This window comes from Scedosporium apiospermum (assembly GCF_000732125.1).
Source record: "Scedosporium apiospermum strain IHEM 14462 chromosome Unknown SEQ_SAPIO_0121, whole genome shotgun sequence".
Classification (NCBI taxonomy): Eukaryota; Fungi; Ascomycota; class Sordariomycetes; order Microascales; family Microascaceae; genus Scedosporium; species Scedosporium apiospermum.
Genome location: NW_015971822.1, coordinates 1,387,611 through 1,408,917, shown reverse-complemented (window position 1 = coordinate 1,408,917; position 21,307 = coordinate 1,387,611). Strand labels below are relative to the sequence as shown.

Here is a 21,307-nt window from a genome sequence, read left to right as displayed (position 1 = left end):
TTTGCATGAAACGGCGGCACCATGTCGGCTAGCCCGACCTACTCCAGCGCTTTTCTTATTTCTTTCCTTTTCATGTTTATTTTCTTATTTTCGTTTTTGAAGCGATACAGCGGAAGCGTGCCTGCATGGACAAGACACGCTATGCTTTGTTTAATCTGTTGTTCCCTCCAACATGGAGACAAACTGATGATCATATGAGGGCAAATGCATCAGTCTTGTCGAGGAGAGGATATTTTTCAGCGAGCCAAATATACTTTCGGGCATATTACCGGAAAGGCATTATCAACATGTGTTCCATGTGCTCCATTGATCCATGATCCTGGGTCAATCAAGCGAGGCGACCCTGGTGATCAATGCTAGGCGCGCCCAAGACTGGCAATTCTCACGAGCTTCTACGTCAGCACCGATCTATTAAATAGTATAATATATATTTTTCATGAGAGAGTTCTAAGGTCGTGCGAGTTATTCCGGTAGCGATGCGCATAATTTTCTTGATGTACGTGACGAGAATTTGGAAACGTGATGATTCAAGCTTCACTCGCAGCACTCAATTTGCATGATGCTCGTGTCTCTCGCCTGGCGAAGAAGCGAACTCTCGCTTCTGCCTTGGTCCGAAAAGCTGAAAAGATTGAGGAGACTGTTACCAGCTGAGTGCCCAGTATCATCACCCAAAAAAGAAAATGTCTTTTTGTCTTCCGTTTAATCCAGCGTTTAATCCAGCGGTGTAGACGCGTCGAAGCCTCTAAAGTGTTATTCTCCTCACAGACGCAGAAACGCGGATTGAATGCAAGCCTCTTTCCCCGCTTCGTCCTTTCACTATTCCCTACAAGGCCAAGGATCGGTGACGTGGACAGATTGTGGATCATGGGCCCGGGGTCTTTGGAAGGTATTTGCGAATTCTTGGTTTCAATTTGTCTTACCTTACACAGGTACGCAGGGTGAGGTTGGTGAAGCATGGGCCAAGTCCATTCGGTCAAGACACAATGTGGAGAACGAAAAAGAAAGCGCGAGAAATGGCAAGCTTTTTCTCGTGTAAGTGGAGAAACAGAGTTGCCCGAGTAAGACTGGACCGTGATGCAGAAAGGATAGAGGTTTTATCCAGTTCAATGGAACCTTGCTGGTGGCAGATCAGCCAGTTTCGCTGTCCTAGAGGCAGTCAGACTGCGCTGCAATGCCTTCTGCAGGGGGAACGAACCGTCTTCTTTTTTTTTTTCCCTCTGCATTGGCGTCGATGACCGAACATCAAAGGTGCGAACCAGCTGCCAAGAGCTCTACGCCTCGCGCGAGACCCCCTGCAACTGCAGTGGATTTGCAGCTTCGACGCAGAGAGGAAGGAATTATTCTTTCCTTTTCGTTTCCTGTTCCTGGCACCCAGCATAGCACATTCCATTCCTGATGAAAATGTGGTGACGATAGCAGATCAAAAAGGGGGAACTTGTCAATCATGATATCGTGGCCCTTGGTTCAAGAGAGACTGGCACTGAGAACGGGACTCTGCTCCGCACCAGCAGCCCAATTCCTCTACCAAGCTGGCGAGAGGTTTGGGTCTACATCTGCAGATTCGCCCACGCGAGGTGGCTAAGGGGGGATGCATTTCTACTTGCCTCCTCTGGTTCACTGAGGCTTTTTATGCGTCGTCATGCCCTTCGCTTCCCATTGTTCTCGAAATACTGCAAGGCGCGAGGGATGTAAGTCCCGGACTCCTTCCCTTCGTACTCGGTCAAGATTGGGTGAACCTGGAGCCGTTGGTTGAAGTTCCAGAGGATGGGTTTTCCATCATTCCGTTGGAAGAGTCCCAATAATCCACTTGGAAGGCCTTTTTCGAAGTCACTTGACTGGTAGAATAACGGAGAAGCCAGCAATGCTCCTTCCATTGCTTCAGGACTTGTGAATGGATCACATGAATTTGGGATGAGGATTTGGCTCCGATGCAGGGATACTTTGCACATTGCTGTAGAAGGTGCAGGTACCATTGTACTTCGTAGTGATGAGGAGGAAGGAACGAGGGAGAGTATCGCGAGTTCCGAGTGCATGAGTTCTCACGGCGTCGGATACGAATTCTTGCTGGGGCTGCATCAATGTTCGCTGCATCGATCTCGCTTCCAGGATGCCTCGCGGCCTCAGTCAGTCTCCCCATTGTCTGTTCGGAAGCTCGCGGGGCTCGTATCTGAAGTAAGGGCACAGCAAGTAGACGCCGAAAACCGGCCGGATCTGGAGTGTCTGCCATCATCTCTATGGACGGGCCCCCCAAGGCAATATTCTTCTATTATCAGACCACATGCCTCATGAAGAGGAAAAGATGGATTAACTCTAAGAGGAGCCAACATCAAATGGGCGATGCCTTTTTTGGTCCGGATTCGCATTGCCCGACCCGTCGAAACCAGGAGCTTGCAAGTCCAGGACACGGCAGAGATCACATCCAGTTACAACCGAGTCTTAGTCGTCTAAGTATGGAAAGCGGCTCGCGTCGATCATACGGGGGCTGTTGAATTCCAGGTCCGCGCGAGGACGAAGTAGTCATGAAAATGGAGCGTTTCCTGGTCACTGGGAAAGAACCAGAAGCGAGGTCATTCGCTCCGTGACAGACTCAGGATGGCCTTTCAGATCTCTGAGAAGCTATTAAGCAGAGGCATTGGAAGTCATGCTGGGATTGACGAAGTGTGGTGGCGACGGACGACGAGTGCCTCTCGACTCGAAGGATGCGATTCGGCGATCCGGCCGCATTGACCAACTTCACAACATCACACCGATCTAAGATTTCTCCAGCATTTTGACGATGCGAAGCCAAGCCTCATCTTTCACATCATGCTCCCATTTCAGTTACATATGCAATGCGGCGTTGCATACAGCCATGCCAGACACGACAAACACCTCGAGGTGTGATTAAAGCATTGCTCTTCTGCCTATTTAGGATTATCGAGGATCACAATCGAGAACCTCCAAGCAAAATGCCCTCGTTTTCACCTCCCCCACGCCAGAGGCCAGAGCAATGCCACCGCCACTCCACTGAGAGAAATGCGGGCGGGAAAAAAAAGGTCCGGAAAAAATTCATGATGGGTTCTGTACGGTCAACTGCGCGAGGTGAGGCCGATCTTTGAAAAAAAGACAATTTGCTATCCCCGCTCCAGGGGTTGGTTCCGCCCACCTTGCATTAAGAGCTGGTTTGTGAGTTTCTACAGGACCAGGATGACCAGACCCATATCCGCCTTCAGTGGCAACTTTATACACTTGGCAGAAGGCTGGCCGAGCCTGGCTGGCGAAGATACCCTCCCCAGGGGCACCTCAACAACCCAGTCCCTGCCCCAGTGCTGGATCCCACTCTCCCGGTTCCATTTGATCTTCACCAGTGTTACGGTCGACTTCCAAATTGTGGCCTGGAGTTTCGATCGAGTCATTGGCGAAGATGGCCTTCTAGCTGGGTAACACTGGACTCAGGCTTCTTTCAAGGGTGAAAGAGGCGAAACAATGCAACGGCATTCGCACACACAAACATTTTGCGTTTGTCCTCGAGAATCTCACATCAACCGATTCTCAATAAAGTTTCAATGATTTCCCATATTCGACCTCGCTTCCTTCGTACATCTTTCAAGTTCCGCTGTTTCTAATCCGGATAAACACATAATCTTCGATCTCACTTCATCCAGCCAACAAATTGCACAAGAAGAACAACGATCGCAGAAACAGTCTTTCTCTCCGCCCTCTCACTACCCTCGTTACCATGGGTGCCAAGACCCAGCCTCAAGCTTTACCAGGGTGGGATTAGGTCCCGTTCCTGAGATGCACGACCACCCCGCGTCAAGTCAGTTTCAGCCTCTCGATAAAAGCGGCTTTCGTTGACACTAGCCAGGGTCAAAGCACCCAGATCCAGGCATGACATGGCACAATGTTCCGGCACTCAATAAATGCAACCCACCCCAGACACCGGACGGGACCTTCGACTCTCGTATTTCTGCTCCACAGTGTCTACCCAGGTCTTTGTCCAAGGCGCCAGCGCAGGGAAGTGGAGAGTCGGCGTCTTTTAGTCGAATGTCCAACGCAAGCTTTGCTGGCAGGACCCAGAAATCCGTATTCCATAGTCCCGAGAGTTCGCAGCCGGGCGATGTGAAGGCCTTTTGCTTCCCATGGCTGACCTCAGGAACTTTCCAATTCTCATTGGTCCATCTGGATCTGCCCCCTGTTTCTCACCTCACTAGATGTTTTTTCTGGTCGATGACTTTGCATGAAAGCAGTGAAGAGTCGATCCAGGTACGCTGATACCGTAGCTCGTGATGTTCACAAGGGTACAGTCGAAGAATTCTTCTCGGCCCACCATCTTCAGCTGCTGCTTTCATAAGAGCTTACCTCGTAGACACGGTCAGGATCGTCGTCCACGAAACCTTGGAAGGGGGATTTTCACCATGATCACACTGTGACTGCTTTCTTGCCCGGTCCGTTTCTCAATGGACATCCGATCCTCATACAAACCTGGAAATGCAGGTACCGTGCCACACCGTAATCGGTTCACGTCGACCAGATCTCAGTCCCAGTGGGAGAAGAGAGATAATAGGACTCGGCAAGTATAGTGGATGCAGTGAAGTTGAGTTTGCCACAAAGACCGACGACGGAGAGGTACACACACAAGGTTACTTCACACCTCTTACATGGGTGGACGTGCATGGGCAAAGTCTACGACTTGCATGTCTGTGGGTTTCTCGTCTAAGAGGTCCACAATGCGCCGCCTCATCCCATGCAGGCACTTGTCGAGCAGTGGAATGGGCGGTACCTCGATCGTCCACCGCATTGCCCCCTTGAGCCCATGTCACTGCGCACCTCAGCTGCGATGACATCTTCAGTCGTTCCCAACCCATCCTTTCCCTGCCCGCCCTATGAACTACCTCCTTCCCTGTTCCCCGTCCCTCCCTCGTCCTGTCCTCCTCTTCTACTCTCCTCTTTCCATTCCCTCTTTCTCCCGCCCGAGTCAAAGCGCATCGACGAACTCTCTTTCCTTCCTTCATCTTCAGAGGATATGCAGAAGAACGCAGCTGCTGGTATCGCGATCTAGAAGATTTGCTTCAGCTGCATCTGCCTTTTCTCACGACAACAGACAATCGAGTCTCACGACGCTCACTTTATACCAACAACGCTTTCACAAACAGGACATACAGCCGACTCTCCTTATGACATCAACGCCTTAAAGTCCAATACGACTACATTCTCTCATCAAATGGACAAAGATCTAGAGGCGGCTGGGGCCGCCCCGAACTTAGCGATACCGCCCTTCACGGCCTTTCGCGGCGTCTCACTCCCTCCGCCGCCGCCACCGCCGAAGGATGAGGGGTATAGACCGAGTACGGCATCTACGAAAAGGCTCTCGTATTCGACAACAGTATCTACTTCACAAAGGACGATAAAGTATGCGAAGTGGGGCAGGTTCGCAGGAACCGAGCTGTCACCACAGCCCAGCGATGATCCAGAGGACCCATTGGTATGTGTGCACCAGTAGAATTGGCGTATTGGCCGGAGGGGCTGGAGATAGTGGGAGGGGCCGGGGCTATCTAGGAAGAAGCAATGTTGCTCAAGACTGTCGCTTTCGATGAGATGGCGGGTTCTGTTTTAAAGGGGGGGAGGGTAGTCGACGGCTTACACGAGCGACCTGGCCGGAACAATTTGCTAACTTAATTTTCTTTGTTTTCTCACAGAACTGGCCGCAATGGAGGAAAGAACTCAATTTTGCTTCCTTGATAGTCTTCGTCGCTCTCGTATCGGCCATGAAGACCATCTTCATCAGTGTCAACAACGTTATGGCGAGGAGATACAATGTTTCGTACTCATCAGTAGCCGCTCTCACGGCCGTTCCTCTCATAGTGTCGGCATTTTCCGGGCTGGCCAGCGTCACCGCCGCCAAGGTGTGGGGAAAGCGCCCAGTGTACCTGGTTTCGATGACACTGGTGTTCATCGGATCGATGTGGAACATGAGGACTCTGGACAGCTACCGGCAGTGCATGGCTGCGCGAGTCTTTCAAGGCCTTGGCTGGGGTGCCTTTGACACGCTGGTGCTCGGATCTATTTACGACACCTTTTTTGTAAGTCGTCATCTGCAGAGATGAGGGGGGGAAACAGTAAGGAAAAACCAATTAACCCGTTCCATAGGAACATGAGCGCGGGATCAGAATCGCCATTTACAACATCGTCACCGTCGCCGTAACCTGGGGTGCTCCCCTCTTCGGCGGCCTCGCCTCCCGCAACGCGGGTCGCTTTACCCTTCAATTCGAAATTATCAACTCATTCTTCGCCGTCGCCGTGCCTCTTCTCGTCTTCGGCACCGCCGAGACCACTTTCGACCATATCTGGAGTGTTTCGCTTCAGACTCCCGGCACCGCCATGAGCCAATTCCGCCGGCCTCTCATCCCCAAGGGACCCCTCAAGATCACCAAGCAAGATGTCTTCGACTACCTCAAGACCATTCCACCCGTCTCCTACAAGGGCAACCTGGAGACTCACGTGCTTTTGCAGGCTCCTCGCGCTTTCGCCGCCCCTACGACTCTCCTCCTCTTCGTCGTTACATTCTTGCCCTACGGCTCCCTCTGGGCCGTTTCCGAGACCCTCTCGCTCCTCTTCACTACAGAGCCCTTCGCTCTCAGAGAGGACAGCATCAGCAGCCTCATGGGCGGTCCCTTCATGATCATGACCATCCTCGTCTCCCTCGTCGCCTACTACAAGCCCTACCAGGCCAGGTTCGACAAGGAAAAGCACTTCGTCACCCTCATCGCCGGAACCGCCTTCTTCATGTCCGGCCTCCTCTCCTTCGGCCTCGCCACCACCCCAAATCTCCTCAACACCGTCTCCGCTTTCAACTACCCGCTCCTCGCCTTCCTTCTTGCCCTCCTCGCCGCTGGCTTCACAGCTCTCGACGCCACCGTCTCCCCTCTCATCTTCAACTCGTCCCAATTCACCTCTTCCAATCTTTATTCCTGCCTGCGCAACGTCGCCGACATGTCCACCGGCGTCTCCTGTCTCCGCACGCTCTTCGCGGGCATCCTCGTCCAAGCCGTGCCTTCGGCCGTCGCTGCCGACAGGGGAGAGCTGGCGAGACACGCCGTCGGTTTGTCCTGCGCCCAGGTGCTCGTTGCTCTCGGCGCCGGCGCGGTCTGGTGGGTGTGGGGCGACCGAGTTCGGAGGTGGGATGGGCGCGTCATGGGTCTTGTAGACCTGAGCATGTTGAGGCGAAACGAGAGCTTCTTCGAGTACGACGATTGAAGTACCAAATCGCTCGGAGGAGAACAGTGACAAAAACTTGAGGAGCGTGGAGACTTCGATTCTTGTTCATCTTTTTAACCACTCTTTTTTTTTTATTATTATTTCCTTTGTCTTTAATGCAGGGCTCCTTTGTTAAGAATTAGACCTTGGGCTTCTGCGAGCGACGAGAAAAGAAAGATTTGTTGGACTCGGTGGATTTGGAGAGCGCGGACATTTCCGTCGGCTTTGGCCTTGTAACGATTTAACGAGAATACTAGTATGGAGGACGAACAGAACTTTGGAAGCAGGACTTGGAATGGAGAGGATGATATGATATTAGCCTCTGGTGGTAATGTTCGGTGGGAAAAGGTGAGCAAGGTGGAATCAGAGATTGAGACTCAACAGTCGTCCGCTCTTTGAAGAGTACAAATACTTGAAAGTTATTCCGTTCAGAAACGAGTGATGTGGAGCTTCGTGACGGAGTTGATACTGTTTCCCTGAATTCAAACTGTGGATGCGGTACTATTCGGCCTGCTCTTCCTGAAGGACAGCCAAGGACGATAGGGAGTAAGGACAAGGAGGGATATTGACACAGCATGAATTAGAGGCCTAGGTCCAGGTGAAATTGTTCATGATGCACTCATTCATTACCAAAAACCGAATGTAAACAAACGCCGAGTCTCAATGCCTAAACCCAAACCGTCTGAACCCTGCCCCAACCTCTCTCCCGAAATCATTAATCCTTCATTTCCAGACATCATCCCCAACCCTTCCCAAGTTCCCTTTCCAATTCCTAACAAGCAAAATACAATCTTGCTCAACAATCAACCCCTCGAGGACCCTCATCGCCCTCATCCCCTCCCCCTCAAACTTCCCTACCAACTTCTCACACTTCGTCTTCAGCTCCTCCTCCGCCTTCTCCGCATTATGATGGATCCACTCCTCCACAGTCATCTTCTTCTCGGGGCTCGTCAGCTCCGCCCCCTTCCTCAATAACCTGTCAACCGAGTTCTCCTTGTCGTCCTTCTTGTCGGGCGAGCCGAGGATGAGATCGAGGTCGACGTTCGTCCAGGCCGTCATCGATTGCAGCGAAGACACCACCGTCCGCTTCGTGGGCGAGTTGAGGATCCTGTTAGGCGTGCTCCTGGCCGCTGCGAGCATGGGTGCCAGCACCGTTCGCTTAGCCCGTGAGCTGGCGGTCGGCTTCGACGAAGGAGGGTGGTTCTCGGCGTCCGATGACTGCGGGGATTGTGATGGGGAGAGGACGCCGTTTCGGGTCGATACCGCGGGAGAAACGCGGGAACCAGGGGTGGAGGGAGCGTCTTGAGCGACGTGAGCGGCGGATGGAGGAATTTGTGGCAGAGGACGCACAGTCGGCGAAGTGGGCTCCGAATCGTTGGCTGGAACGACTACGAGTTCGGGTTCCGAGTCGACTAAATCCTCGGACTGTTGCCGCCTCTCCTTGGGCTTAGCAGGGGAAGCATCAACAATCTCATGCCGCGAGAGTTCGATTGACTGATGAATCTCCTCTTCAGGCTCCGGGGCAGGTGGTGGTGGCGCCACAGCGGATATGCGCTGCTTAACAGATGCGGCAGATGATCGGCCGCGGGAAGCTCTCTTCTTAGGAGGCCTTCCGCGACCTCTCTTCGCAGGAGCAGGCTTCTCCTCTTCGACCTCTTCTGGTGCATCGTCTTTGACGACGGTACGGGCGTCATGGGCCAACGGTTGGGCAACTTCAGGCTCGGCCGCGTCCTCGTATATCGAAGTCTCACCTGGGGCTTCTAGGTGCGCATCAGGCGCGTCCACAAACTCTGGTTCAGGCTCCGGTTCGGGTTCAGCAATCGGCTTGGGCTCTAGTTCATGCTCTCCAACCGGGTCGGGTGCGGGTTGGACGTCAGGTTCTAGCTGCGGTTCCGGCTCCGGCTCGTAAGCAGTTTGCGGAGCCGGTTCCGGAACGGGCGCCGGCTTGGTCTTCTTCGTTGTCCTCGACGCCTTCCTTGTGCCAGCAGCCTTTCTACCCTTCTTAGGCACCTCCAATTTCTCAAGTTCGGGCTCAGGAGGTTCAGGGGCTTTGACCACGGTCCTCGCCTCGGCCTCCAGTCGATCCAGCTCAGCCTCCACCTCCGCCTCATCAGGAACCACCGGAGCCGGATCAAACATGGCGTAGTCACCCTGCTCGTCAACGTGGGGTTTCTCCTCCTTGACAGCCTTGACCGTCCTCCTCTTGGTGGTCGTGCGGTTGGCATTCCGTCTCCTCTCCGAGTCAGAATCCATCGCTACGTCTTCGTCGTCCGAAAGTGGCCTCTCAAGGTCAGCCATTAGTTGGCGCTCGATTTCGTCGTCATCGGGGATCCCCTCTGCCTCGGAGCGGAGAGATGCGGTGGATGCGGTGGACCGAAGCGACGTGTCAGACACTTTTCGCGTGGTAGTCTTCGTGTTGGACGCGCGACCCCGCTTGCGAGCGGCGGGCTTTTTAGCTGCGGGAGCCTCCGCATCCGTTACGTCGGGGTCCTGTTGCGCAACCATGTCGTTCACAGCTGCCTTAGCTCGGGTAGTCCGTCTCTTCGCGGGAGGAGCTTCCTTGGCAGTAAGGACAGAATCCTCGATCGCCTCGCTAGCTCGCTTCCTCCCTCTTCTCGGCTTCGGTGCGACAACTGGCTCGTCTTCCCCAATGGTCACTTCCGAATCATCGACGGAAGTATTCGCGGGCTTCCGACTTTTCCGTGTCTTAGGAGCAGGAGCAGGTACAGGAGGCGGCGGTACCTCTTCATCCATAGTAACTTCAGTCTCCTCGACCTCGACAGACTCCTCTTTCTTCGCTCGGGTCTTCCTAGTGCCCTTCGTCGCAGTGGCCGCTTTCTTAGTCCGGCCGCGCTTCGACGCCGTGGTCATGACGCTGTCTTCGATTTCCGCAGGCATATCTAGTGTGGACGGGGCGTCGGTTATGAAGGTTCCCATGCCGGTAGACTGAACCGATGCCCTCGATGTCTTGGAGGCTCGGGCCGTTCGTCCCCGAGCGGTCTTCTTGGTAGGGGCGGGGTTAGGATCGACAAAATTGAAGAAGAGACACTCGGGCGATCGGTTGAAATGCTCGTCCCTGGGCGACATTAGTCGTGCTCTGTATGCTGATGCCCAACATAAAGGTAATTACATACAATGGCTTATCACCGGGTTCCCATCCGTCCAACATCAATTGACAGTATGCACATGTCGCCATATCGTCAGATTCTGGGGTCGGTGTGTACTTCCATCCAGCTTCGGCAAGCTGTCGGGACCATCACATTAGCGAACCACCGTATCAGGACTGACTTGCTCAACAATCGCCACTTACCTGCTTCGTCTTGCACTTCCACCCCTTCTTTCCCTCATGAGGCCACTTCCCAATAAAAGTGACTCTCCTCGCATCGACCATGCGCTTACTCTTCGGGTCTTCGGCGAGATACTCGGGAATCTCGGCTTCGATCGCGGCTAGGACGGCCCATCCGCAATTGGGTGAATGTCGAAGATGCTCTAGTAAAGGATCGTCGCCCCTCTCCCACCCATCGAGTCCCTTGCGGCAAAGAAAGCATATTACTTGGTCGGGGTGCTCTGGGTGAGGCTGGTAGATCCATCCGGCTTTCGCGAGCTGTTGTGTTTCACAACCACGTTGTCAGCACTCGTACGGTCACGGGAAGACAATCCAGCACACCCCGGGTGGTATCTGTTGGGGGTGTTTCGTAGGGAATAGTCGACTACTCACCGATTCGGAAGATATGTGAGGATGCGGCCACTTGATCGTCTTGGTGGTCCTCGATCCAGTCGTTGAAGCTCTTTTCTTCTGGACCACTTTAAAGGATGCCACACGGGCCTCATGGGTGACGAAGTCATCGGTAGACTCCATTTTTCAACCGCGCTCTGCGAAGAGAGCGTGAAAGAGAGCAGTCGAGTGTTTCACCGTCGTGATATTTGGTCGGTCCTAGTGTTGTGGTCGAGTTTTACAAAGGGTCGCGTCGTCGGCGCGATATCGATTCGTTTCGGAGGTCTGAGGGGTTAATATCACAGACAAGAAGAGTAAACCCAATAGCCTGGTCAAAAAAAGAATGGAAATAACGAACGGTTTGGGAAAGAAGGAAAAGGCATCCCAGATTTGACAGGTGTGTTTGGAGAGAGGCAGGACAGTTAATTGAAGCTCTGAGATGGTAATAATGAATCTGTGCTATGATTTGGATGTTGTTGGCGGCTCTGTCAGCCAATTGGTTCATAGCACCGCGTTTGTTTACATTCGGAATATTCTCGGTTCCGGGTGCGACACAGTTCAATTGCTGCAATGGCTTCGCCCCACCAAACCCCACAACAGCAAAGGACCAGACCAGAGTCTTGCCCGTACCTTTGTACCTTTGTACCTTTGTACCTTTGTACCTTTGTACCGTAACAGCACTTGAATGGGGGGCAAACAACACTACTTCGTACGAAGCAGTTGCCAGTCATCTTCAAGGTAATAATATTGAGAATACAGAGGGATAATAACATGAAATCCTAACAGCCATCCGTATTACAAAGTATACTGTGACTGATAAGAATGGAGGTTTCGCATCATCTCCCCATATAATCCCCCTCTCAATTCTGGGAGATTCCAAGTTCCTCATAGAAAGCCTCCGAGCTTGGCTTGCGTCCGAGGAACTGCTCGAGAGTCTTCATCTCATCTTGGCTTCCTCCCTTCTCGAGAACTGTGTGGCGATAGCGCCTGCCCTCAGTGCCATCCATGGGGTTCTTCTTGAAGACTGAATGGAACATGTCGGCCGAGTATACCTCAGAAGAGAGGTAGCCGTAATAGCCAGCGTCGTAACCGCCGATAAGGTGCCCGAAAGTAGCCTGTCCGTTACCCCAATCACTACAAGCAAGGGTTAGTCATTCATTCGTAAATAGCTGTAAGAAGTCAAGGAGGTGTATGGAAGCACACTTACAAGCCGGCGCCGAGCTCCTCTGGGCCCTTGATGAGAGAGATATCGGCCCTCAGTTCATTATAAAGCTTGGGGATGTTGAGAGTCTTCAACTCATCGTGGGACTTGGGCGTATGAACAGTCATATCAAAGATACCGAAATGAAGCTGGCGGAGGTTGAAGAGGGCACCGTTAACATGCTTAGTAGCGATCAGCTTCTCAACGAGATCGTCGGGAATCTTCTCCTTTGTCTCCCAGTGGTTGGAGAGCGACTTGAGGACGCTCGGCGTCCAGCACCAGTTCTCAAGCATTTGCGAAGGCGCCTCGACGAAGTCCCGGACGGTGCTTGTTCCGTGGAAACGAGCGAACCTCGTACGGCCAGCGAGGTCGTGAATGCCGTGGCCTAACTCGTGGAAGAGAGTGACGACCTCATCATGCTTGAGGAGAGAAGGCTTAGAGCCTGATGGCTTGCTAAAGTTGCAGACGAGGGCAGTGGCGGGGTAGCGTCGGGATCCATCCTTCTTCAAGAAGCCAGGCTGCATGTTAAAGTTAGCAGCGTGTCCGTACTTGCCCTTCCTGGGGTGAAGATCCAGGTAGAGGTAGCCGACGAAACCATCTCCCTCTCCAGCATCGTCCCAGACGCTAAAGAGGATGACATCTTCATGCCACACAATATCCTCAGCCTTGCCCGTTGGGCTAATCTGGGCCCTCTCCTCAGGTCCGACCTCAACGAAAACAAAGCCGAGCAAATCTTCAAAGATCTTGAGCATGCCAGTCACAGTGGACTGCAGAGGGAAGTAGTTGGCAATCTGGATCTCGTCGATGCTGTACTCCTTCTCAATCATAAGGCGGTCGTAGAAACGGTGGTCCCAGAGATAGTACTTCCCGTCGAATGGAATACCGCGGGCCTCGGAATCGGCCTTCTTGAGCTCCAGCAGGTGCTCGATCTCCTTCTTGCCACCAGGAGCAAGGCGTGTGCGCAGGCCGCCAAGGAACTCGTTGACGATCTGAGGAGTCTTGGACATCTTGTCCTCAATCCTAAGAGTAGCATGATCAGGGTAGCCGAGAAGGCGTGCGGCCTCATCTCGAAGCTCAATGGCCTCCTGGAAGAGAGGGGCATTCTTGTTGACCTAAACCAAGATATGAGGAGTCAGACACAGGATACACTAGAAGAATTGCAGGATTGGGGATAGAATGCGCTCAACGACATACCCTGTTCTCGCTTTGCGTAAAGACCTCACGCCTGGTTTCAGGGTTGAGGGCAAACTTGAGAGTAGGGAAAAGGTCGGGGTACTTGAAGGTCAGCCTCAGCTTTCCCTCGTTCTCGCCCTCGCCCTTCTCGAGAGTGTTGAGAACATCTTCGGGGACGCCCTCAAGCTGCTCGCGAGTGAACCAAATGCCACCATTCTCCTCGTTCAGGTTCTGCTGGAACTCAATCGAGATCTGGCTAAGTCGCTTCTTGATTTCCTTGAACCGGTCCCGTTTCGGGCCGGTTGGCAAGCCCAGACCATTCTTGATATAGCTCTTGTATTCTTTCTCCAACAAGTGCAAGCTCTCGGGATCAATATCAGTCGCCGACTCCTTCCTGTTGTATACACCCTCCACGAGCTTGAAGACATCCTCTCGCATGTTGCACTCGATGCTGAACTCGTCCAAAACCTTCTCGGCCTCGGTCGAAGCACCACGGAGGGCCTCGTTTGCGGAGACATATTGGTAGAAGCCAAGAATGCGAGCCGTCAAGCCGACCTCGTTCTCATCCAGCAGCTGGGGCAGGAGCACGCTCGTGAAGGTTCCCTTGTCGGCAGATTCATCGGCGACGATCTTGTCGAGGAGAGATCGGGTCGAATCGCACAGGCTCTTCGCATCGGCGACAATGGACTCCTTGGTGCCGGTGAAGAGCGGCGGGGCCTGAGGTGGCTTTCGATACTTGTCGGGAGCCATGACAGCAGCAGTGTAGAGTGGACGTTGGCTTTTGGTGATCGTGGCAATGGCAGACGCCGAGCTCGAACTAGGCCGCAACCGTAGTTGGAGGAATATGGAGTTGAGACGGGGGAGGGCGCGTGGGGTAGCCAGGATGACGGCTATGATGGCGAAGAGGAGGAGGGAGGGGAGGAGGAGGGACCTGAGCTTGGTCGCTGGCGCCAGGTTGATGACGGGCTAGTCGGAATAGCTGAGTGGGAACTTGGGGATTGGGCCAGAACGGGGCTGCCTAGGTACGACCACAGCAGGCAGGGCTTCAATTGCGGGGAAGAGGGGGGTTTAACAAGAGGAGGGGTGAGAACGCAGAGTTGAGGGAGGGGAGCAAATTAGTCTATCGAGCTGTGGTTGAGCTGCGGTTCAGTTACGGTGGGTTATGGAGATGATTCGATGGCACCTGCAGAAGTTGCAAAAGGTACTGAAAGTGGCAGAAGGCGGATGCGGCAGGTGGCACTGAAACAGAAGCAGAAAGTGGCAGCTACGTTGGCAAGCGCAAAGGCAGATATGACGAAAGAACTTTTGCTAGGCGAGGCGAATGAAGCAAATTGGATCTGGCCGGATTTATTGACTTGGACTCGCCCCGCGCCCTCATCGCATCCGACCATTTTACTTCGGACAAACAATTAATACTCCACCACTGAAAGAACGTGGCCTGAGATATTGTTTCTCGATAATATCACGGACCCCGATCCAATTTCACATCGAGAACAAACATCCCTCCGTTCCTGGCAATTAATTATGCGGCACGCAAAACGGTGTCTTCTCTGAAACATGGACGAAGCTCTTCGCCAGAAAAGAAATGTAGATCATGATAAGAGAAACCTGACCGTTCGAAACGAATGATAGGTACGAACTGTATCTCTCTTCATAGTCACAGAACGTCGTTGGTCAGAGACAGTAGCATAATGCCGAGGCGAGGGGGATTGAATGGGGCTGTATCAGATACAAAATGGTGAGGCGGTGCCCAAAGGTAGTGAACTTGGAATGCCACCATGACGAGTACTTGAACGTACAATATCTACAGCTCTCGGTGAGGTTCGCCCCATGGGCCCTCGTAGCCCTCCTCCGGCTCTCCATAGCCACTGCAACACGCCTCTGTCTCGCAATAGGAACCCGCCTCGATCTTCATCCTCGACCACAGTGCCACCCCTCTAGCCGCGGCAGACACAGGATCTTCCAGGATCACCAGCTCAGCGCTATCCTCGACTCGTTGCGCAGTAGGCTCCTGTCCGCCTCGTACCTTCGCTGGCAGTTGGGCGGCCACCGCCTTCACGATGAGTTGGAACTCGGAATTCTTGGCTGCCTCACCAGCTACTAGGACAAGAGGCTTGCTCGTGGTGATACTACGTCTCTCGGACCATTTTCCGAAATCGGCGCTGCGGGCGAGAAGTCTATCCTTCAAACTCGCCTAGTATTTTTCTGGGGAGGAGGCTTGTTGAAGGCGGTTAAAGCCGAAGTGCGGTTCTATTACTCCGGGATTCTCGCGGTGTCCTCTGTAGAAACAGTTTCCTTGTATGAAAGTTGTATAAAGAGACCGGTCGGTGAAACTTCATTGGCGGTGGCACATCTCCCCGTGTCAGTCCTAGGAGACACGTTTATCTGGCTTGGTTGATTCGGAACGGCCAAAGCTTACCCAATGTAATAAACGTACTCCGCGATATTATTGCTCACCGGAAAGCTCCACTGAAAGCCATAGCAGCCATAGGGCTCACACAAGTATCTCCCGCTGGCAGCGAGTGATGTCTGGGCCTCGCCGAGGTACACCGGAGCTATCGCGTACGGATTCCACGGGTCTAGGCCGGCCGCCCAGAAAGCCTCGCTGATATCATGATCCCAATGGTTTCCGCCTTCCCAGGCCCGTTGCCACGGTGCAGTAACCGACACTGGAGAGCCTTTAAAGCTCTATCCCGAGCCCGCCTCGGCGGTCTTGCGGAGGTCGGCTACCATCTTGGCTAACGTGTTGGCCTCACTGCTTGATCCAAAGCCGGGCAGACGCCGCAGTGCCCGGAACCACATCTGCAGGTCAGCGTAGTCTTTCCCGAACACCTCAAGCCAAGATGGTTTCGTTATGATGAGTTTCTCTATCATCTCAGGGTAACCAGGTTGCCCTGGGATTTTCGCCAAGGTCAATGCAGTTCCATTATCTAGGTAGTTCACGAGCACTCAAAGGGATGTTGTTAGCCCCGACCGGTTGGTTGCTCGCCCCGTCAGAGCCGACGTGAGAACTCACCCGTAGGATTGGCCTAGATGTAGTCCGAGTGCAGGCTCTTGGCGAGGCACGTCTGGTACACAGGCTAGGCATGCTTCGGGTCGCTGGGAGACTACGAGCTGGGGCCAGAGTATTCCACAAGTGAGCAGAAGGCCGACCCAGAATGGTTGACTAGGGTTCCCCATCATATTCAACGCCGGGTTGCGGTGTGTTCAAGGAGCTTTGGGGGTAGAACAAGCACAGCGACGCCGGCCAGAGTTTAGTCGTATGTTGTCCACTCTCGCTTCTTGTCGTCCCATGAATCGCTAGGGAGAGTGTAGGCGATTAGGGTGGATAGAAGACTCGCTATAGATTGAATAAGCTGACGAGACGGCTTACGTCGTCAATGGAGCAGATGGCAAGCCCGCCGCCCTGGTAGGTTATTTAAGTGCTAGAGTGTTGGATCGTTGATTCTGCTGCCGCCTTCCCGTCACGGATCCTAGCGGCAGTAGGCGAATACGGTATTTCGTGTTCTTAACCCATCCATCAATGGGTTAGAACATCCTGCATTCTTCGAGTAAAACCAATTTTGCAGCAGGCTAGCAAACCCTATATACTAAGATCTTTGAGCTACGCAAAAGGGCAGAAATATGTCTTCGATGCAGGCTTCGTCATGGTGGAAAGACGGGGTGGTGTCGTCATCGAAATCAACTCTTCCATTCTGATGGTCTAAGGCGCAGAGGGGAGGTGCGCAAATATACGGCAACAAAGTCAATGAACGTAAACGCCGTGTTATATACGAAGTAGAATCTATTAAAAGACAGACTCTCAAGGGCAAACGCCGACAACCCAGTGTCCCGGTCGAACCATGCCGAAATCAAAATCAAACCCATCATGTCCCATTCGAGACCTGCAGTGTTGCCCGCTGTCTAAGTGCGAACACTAACTGCGGCCCGAGTTCATGCCAAACTTAAACAATGCCGAGAAAACAACAATACATCGGGGTAGGTTTCGTAACTCTCCCGTTTAGTTGGCGAGGATCGTCCTTACGAGTTCTGTTGGTGCGCGTTCGATGGTTAGTCCAACCATCTAAGATATCTAGGGGCAACTTCATTTTGCCGGGCGGGAAGGCAAATACGTACCAGTATAGTTGACCTGGCCGGAGCTCGTGTCGACCGCCTTAAGAAGCTCATCGACCTCCTCCTCGGTCATCTTCTCGCCAAGGTTCGTAAGGATGTACTTTAGCTGACCGACGCCAATGAACCCCGTCATATCCTTATCGAAGACCTGGAAGCCTCTGCAGTATTCCTCGGGCTCGCCTGGCTCGCGGAAGCCACCGGGTCGGTTGAGAACTCGCTGGAAGGTTTCGAAATCGACTGCATCGAAAAATACACAAGTCAGCAAGGCTCACTAGAAAATGCGCGAAGGCTGGTGCATATTCAAAAAGGGGGGGCCACGTACACTCGCCGCCAACGTTCTTCTCAAGGTCGCGGATCTCAGAGAGGGTGGGATTCTGACCGCAGGCGCGGAGGAGATCACCAAGGCTGTCGACGGGGACACGACCAGTGCCTCGCTTGTCGAACAGGGAGAAGGCCTCCTTGTAGTTGGTCGAAGCCTGAGAATCGAACTGGTTAGAAGACATCTTGCGAGGCAAAAAATTGCTATCGACCCCAAATATTCGGCTCGTCGCGTCGGCGCGTGGGCTGTTCCAGGGGCGAAATCGACGGTAGAAGAAAATCACTGAGCGAATGAACAAAATGTAAAGTGGAACGATGTGGTAGAATGGCTCGGCTCCAAGTATGGAAATAACGTTGGACCGGTCCGTAGTCAAATGGCTTGGAGGTGAAGAAACATCGATCTGGGGGCAGAAAACAGGAAACTATGAACAGAGCAGCGACCCAGAGCGACGGATTCAAGGCGCAAGAGGCACTAAAATTTGCGAAAAGCGGGCATTTTCGCCCACTTAGAATTATTGTTTACGTCGACAGTGGGAGTTCCGGGCAACAGACGTCCAACTGTAAACACAGCTGAAGTTGAGCTGAATCGGCTCGATCTAGTGTAACTCACCATTTTGATAAAGTGCGAGGGTCTTTTAGAGTAAGGGAGGTGTGCTGGAATGAGACCTGGAAGCGAGACAAAGGCAGAAAGGCGATTTTCGAGTCAGATTTGAGGAAGATACGATTGTTAAGATTCCAGAGAAGAGAATGTTAAGGAGAAGAAGAGGGTCAGTCAAAGCCTCGAAGGCCCTCTTAATATTAAGGATTAATGCTAAAGCAAGGACCAATATTCGGCAGTATCCAAGCCATAATACAAGGAGAGGCACAAATAGTCCTGCAATTATACCCGCTGTATAAAATAGTGCAGCCAGCTCAGGCTGCTGCCGGGGATCAGGGGCGACGACTAAGAAGTTAGGTGGGGCAAACTTCCTGCAACCACTCATACGGTGCACAGGAAAGTCAACAATCAATTGACGGTCGCTGGGCAACGGCCTTCAATTGATTGAACAGTTGGCGCCAGCCTGCCAGCCTGCCAGCCTGCCAGCTTCAAGAACTCGCGCCGCGCTCAACCACAAACAGACTTCATCCTTGATCTAATACATTTACGCAGAGAAGCAGAAAATAAAAAAGAGTTGGGCTTGTACATAGCTACATGGACTGCGTTAGATGCAAGTGTGAAGTAACCGAGCTGCACTCCTTCTCTCACAGTTTCCTCGCTACAATCAAGACCGTTCCCCAGACTGCGTCTATCTCGGCCTCTCTCCATCTCTCTGGCCCCAACTCCTTCCACGCTGGGACAGCGTCAAGAATGTGGTCAAACATGACATCAACAACATCTCCGTCCGAGCCTCCTTCTGCCCTGCTCTTCGCATCCGGATGAGCATCTTTCCAGCCCCTATAAGCACTGAACGACCTCACGTATCCCTCAAACTCGCCAAGCTTCATCCTCCTCTGTAACCATGCAGACTCTGCTTCAGCTTGACTTACCCTACATGTCTCCCGGTTCGGTTCGTACGTATCTCTTGCTAGCTCTTTCCATTCGCTCGGGGGCGGCCGGACGACGTCCAATGAAGCCCGGATCAAGTCCCTTCCCGGCTTTTCCCAGTAGGCGTTCATGCTCTCCATCCCAGGTGCAACTTCCTTCTCGCTGTAGGTAAACTCGTCGTATATCTTAGTCGCCAGTGGCTGTCCGACAATGATGTTGTCTTTGTACCCCCATATCGCAAGCGTACCTCCCCTCTTCACGACCCGGCCCAGCTCTGCCCATAGTTTATCCAGATTAAACCAGTGCGCTGCTTGTCCCACGACAACCATATCGACTTCCCCTTCTCCTAGGAAGCCGAGTTCCTCAGCCTTGCCCTGCCTGAACTCGACATTACTCGCCTTCCCGGTGGTCATCGATCGGGCTTGCTCAACCATGCCGGCACTAGGGTCAAGGCCGATGACACGACGAAAGTCGGAGCTTAGGGCCCGGGCGATGAGGCCGTGGCCGCAGCCGAGGTCAAGAAGCGTCCCTGCATCGGGAGTCGAGCGGATCTGACGACCTTGTTCGTGGAACGAAAGAATCCTGTTAAAGAGGGCCGGGGGGTATGACGGCCGAAAGGCGGCATAGCTGGCTGCCGAATAAGTGGTGCGTCTGGCAGTGGTATTAGTGAGAGTAACAAGGAAGACTGATCCGACAAGTCATCATAGTGATAGGTTTATTTATTACCCAAAGATAGACATCGCTGGTGTTCCAATATCAATTATTAATGGATGGCGACGGCTCAATGGATGTGTAAACGACCCAACTCTACTTAGATTTGTTGGTAGATCGATGGACAAGTAAATGCAGGGAAAGTGAGTAATGTTTGTCCTCGGAAATGCAGTCGCTCAGTCCAAATATATCAATCGGAAATGACCCATCGATTTCTACGTTTGCGATGCATCGAGAGGAGAGTTGCAACCGATGCCTCGGAGGTAATCCCGATTCCCGACACCTCCGCGCCCTTCGCAGACCATCGATCAAGGGATTGAGTGAGCGAGCACTTGGACCAACTTTGATGAAATTGATTGATGCGATCAACGAAAGCTAAGCGGCAAGAGACCACCAGCTGACCTGGAGTCTGGAGACTAGCAGCAGACCAGCGCAACCCCCCACAAACTCCAGATTGCATCATCACAACCGAGGCCCCGCCACTCTGCTATTTGCTCGACCCGCGTGCCGAGCCAGCTTTCCCCAGATTCGCTCTCCAACAAGCTGACAAGCTGCGTCGCCATCACACCTCGTGCTGCGCTGCGTTCCCTGCGAAGTTTAAAAGTCAAAAAGCTACTTGCTTTTTTTGGCACTCGCATAATCCCAATATTTTGTTTTGGATCAATTGAAATCCTTGATCAGCCCAATCATGGCAGCCACCGAAGCGACAGCGAGGGCCTTCTTTTCTTCGCCGCTCTTCGCCGTTGTCGGCGCAAGCTCGAACCCCTCCAAATTCGGCAACAAGAGTAAGTCGTCGCATTCCTCTCCTCAACGCTGTGCTTCGTTCGCTCTAGCAAGACTACAAATTTACGAACCCCCAGAAGTCTCTCCTATGTAATTTGAATCTACCTGTACTAACAACGGCCCCTATTTCCTCTCCAGTCTTCAATTGGTACCATGCCCACGACCTCCCCGTAACGCCCATCAACCCCACCGCCTCCACCATCACCCTCGCCTCCCGACCCGAACCTTTCCCCGCGCTGCCCAGCATTTCCGCTCTCCCTTCGCCTACCGAGACTGCCCTGTCCATCGTCACTCCGCCCGCAGCCACTCTACAAGTATTGCGCGACGCGAAGCGGCTCGGCATACGTGCGGTCTGGCTCCAGCCTGGAAGCTTCAACGATGAGGTTCTGCGCGTCGCAAGGGAGGAGCCAGCTGCTTTCAAGGCGGTAGTTGCTGGCGAAGGCGGTGTGGGGCGTGAGGGCTGGTGTGTACTCGTCGACGGGGAGAGGGCGCTCAAGGCTGTTGGGAAGCTGTGATGCTGTGACCGACCTGC

The 21,307-nt window shown here is 53.1% G+C and overlaps 6 protein-coding genes across 6 annotated transcripts; 2 read left to right on the top strand and 4 right to left on the bottom strand.

The window, feature by feature from the left end:
• Positions 1 to 5,203: 5,203 nt before the first annotated feature.
• Positions 5,204 to 7,236, top strand: SAPIO_CDS8456 (Cycloheximide resistance; the record flags this gene model as incomplete). The annotated part of the gene is made up of 3 exons (XM_016790083.1): positions 5,204 to 5,464; positions 5,679 to 6,062; positions 6,130 to 7,236. The coding sequence occupies 3 exons, from the start codon at positions 5,204 to 5,206 to the stop codon at positions 7,234 to 7,236; spliced, it is 1,752 nt and encodes a 583-aa protein (XP_016640346.1).
• Positions 7,237 to 7,959: 723 nt separating this feature from the next.
• SAPIO_CDS8455 (Uncharacterized protein) lies at positions 7,960 to 11,095 on the bottom strand (the record flags this gene model as incomplete). Its single annotated transcript, XM_016790082.1, has 4 exons — positions 7,960 to 10,312; positions 10,371 to 10,480; positions 10,547 to 10,840; positions 10,955 to 11,095. 4 exons carry the CDS (start codon positions 11,093 to 11,095, stop codon positions 7,960 to 7,962), a joined length of 2,898 nt encoding a protein of 965 aa, XP_016640345.1.
• Positions 11,096 to 11,811: 716 nt separating this feature from the next.
• Positions 11,812 to 15,664, bottom strand: SAPIO_CDS8454 (Thimet oligopeptidase; the record flags this gene model as incomplete). The annotated part of the gene is made up of 6 exons (XM_016790081.1): positions 11,812 to 12,085; positions 12,159 to 13,264; positions 13,347 to 14,291; positions 14,966 to 15,044; positions 15,134 to 15,519; positions 15,647 to 15,664. 6 exons carry the CDS (start codon positions 15,662 to 15,664, stop codon positions 11,812 to 11,814), a joined length of 2,808 nt encoding a protein of 935 aa, XP_016640344.1.
• A 1,661-nt stretch (positions 15,665 to 17,325) lies between these two features.
• On the bottom strand, positions 17,326 to 17,941 carry SAPIO_CDS8453 (uncharacterized protein; the record flags this gene model as incomplete). Its single annotated transcript, XM_016790080.1, has 3 exons — positions 17,326 to 17,354; positions 17,442 to 17,675; positions 17,761 to 17,941. 3 exons carry the CDS (start codon positions 17,939 to 17,941, stop codon positions 17,326 to 17,328), a joined length of 444 nt encoding a protein of 147 aa, XP_016640343.1.
• A 1,057-nt stretch (positions 17,942 to 18,998) lies between these two features.
• SAPIO_CDS8452 (S-adenosyl-L-methionine-dependentmethyltransferase) lies at positions 18,999 to 20,021 on the bottom strand (the record flags this gene model as incomplete). Its single annotated transcript, XM_016790079.1, has 2 exons — positions 18,999 to 19,932; positions 20,008 to 20,021. The coding sequence occupies 2 exons, from the start codon at positions 20,019 to 20,021 to the stop codon at positions 18,999 to 19,001; spliced, it is 948 nt and encodes a 315-aa protein (XP_016640342.1).
• Positions 20,022 to 20,680: 659 nt separating this feature from the next.
• On the top strand, positions 20,681 to 21,290 carry SAPIO_CDS8451 (uncharacterized protein; the record flags this gene model as incomplete). Its single annotated transcript, XM_016790078.1, has 2 exons — positions 20,681 to 20,777; positions 20,914 to 21,290. The coding sequence occupies 2 exons, from the start codon at positions 20,681 to 20,683 to the stop codon at positions 21,288 to 21,290; spliced, it is 474 nt and encodes a 157-aa protein (XP_016640341.1).
• Positions 21,291 to 21,307: the final 17 nt, after the last annotated feature.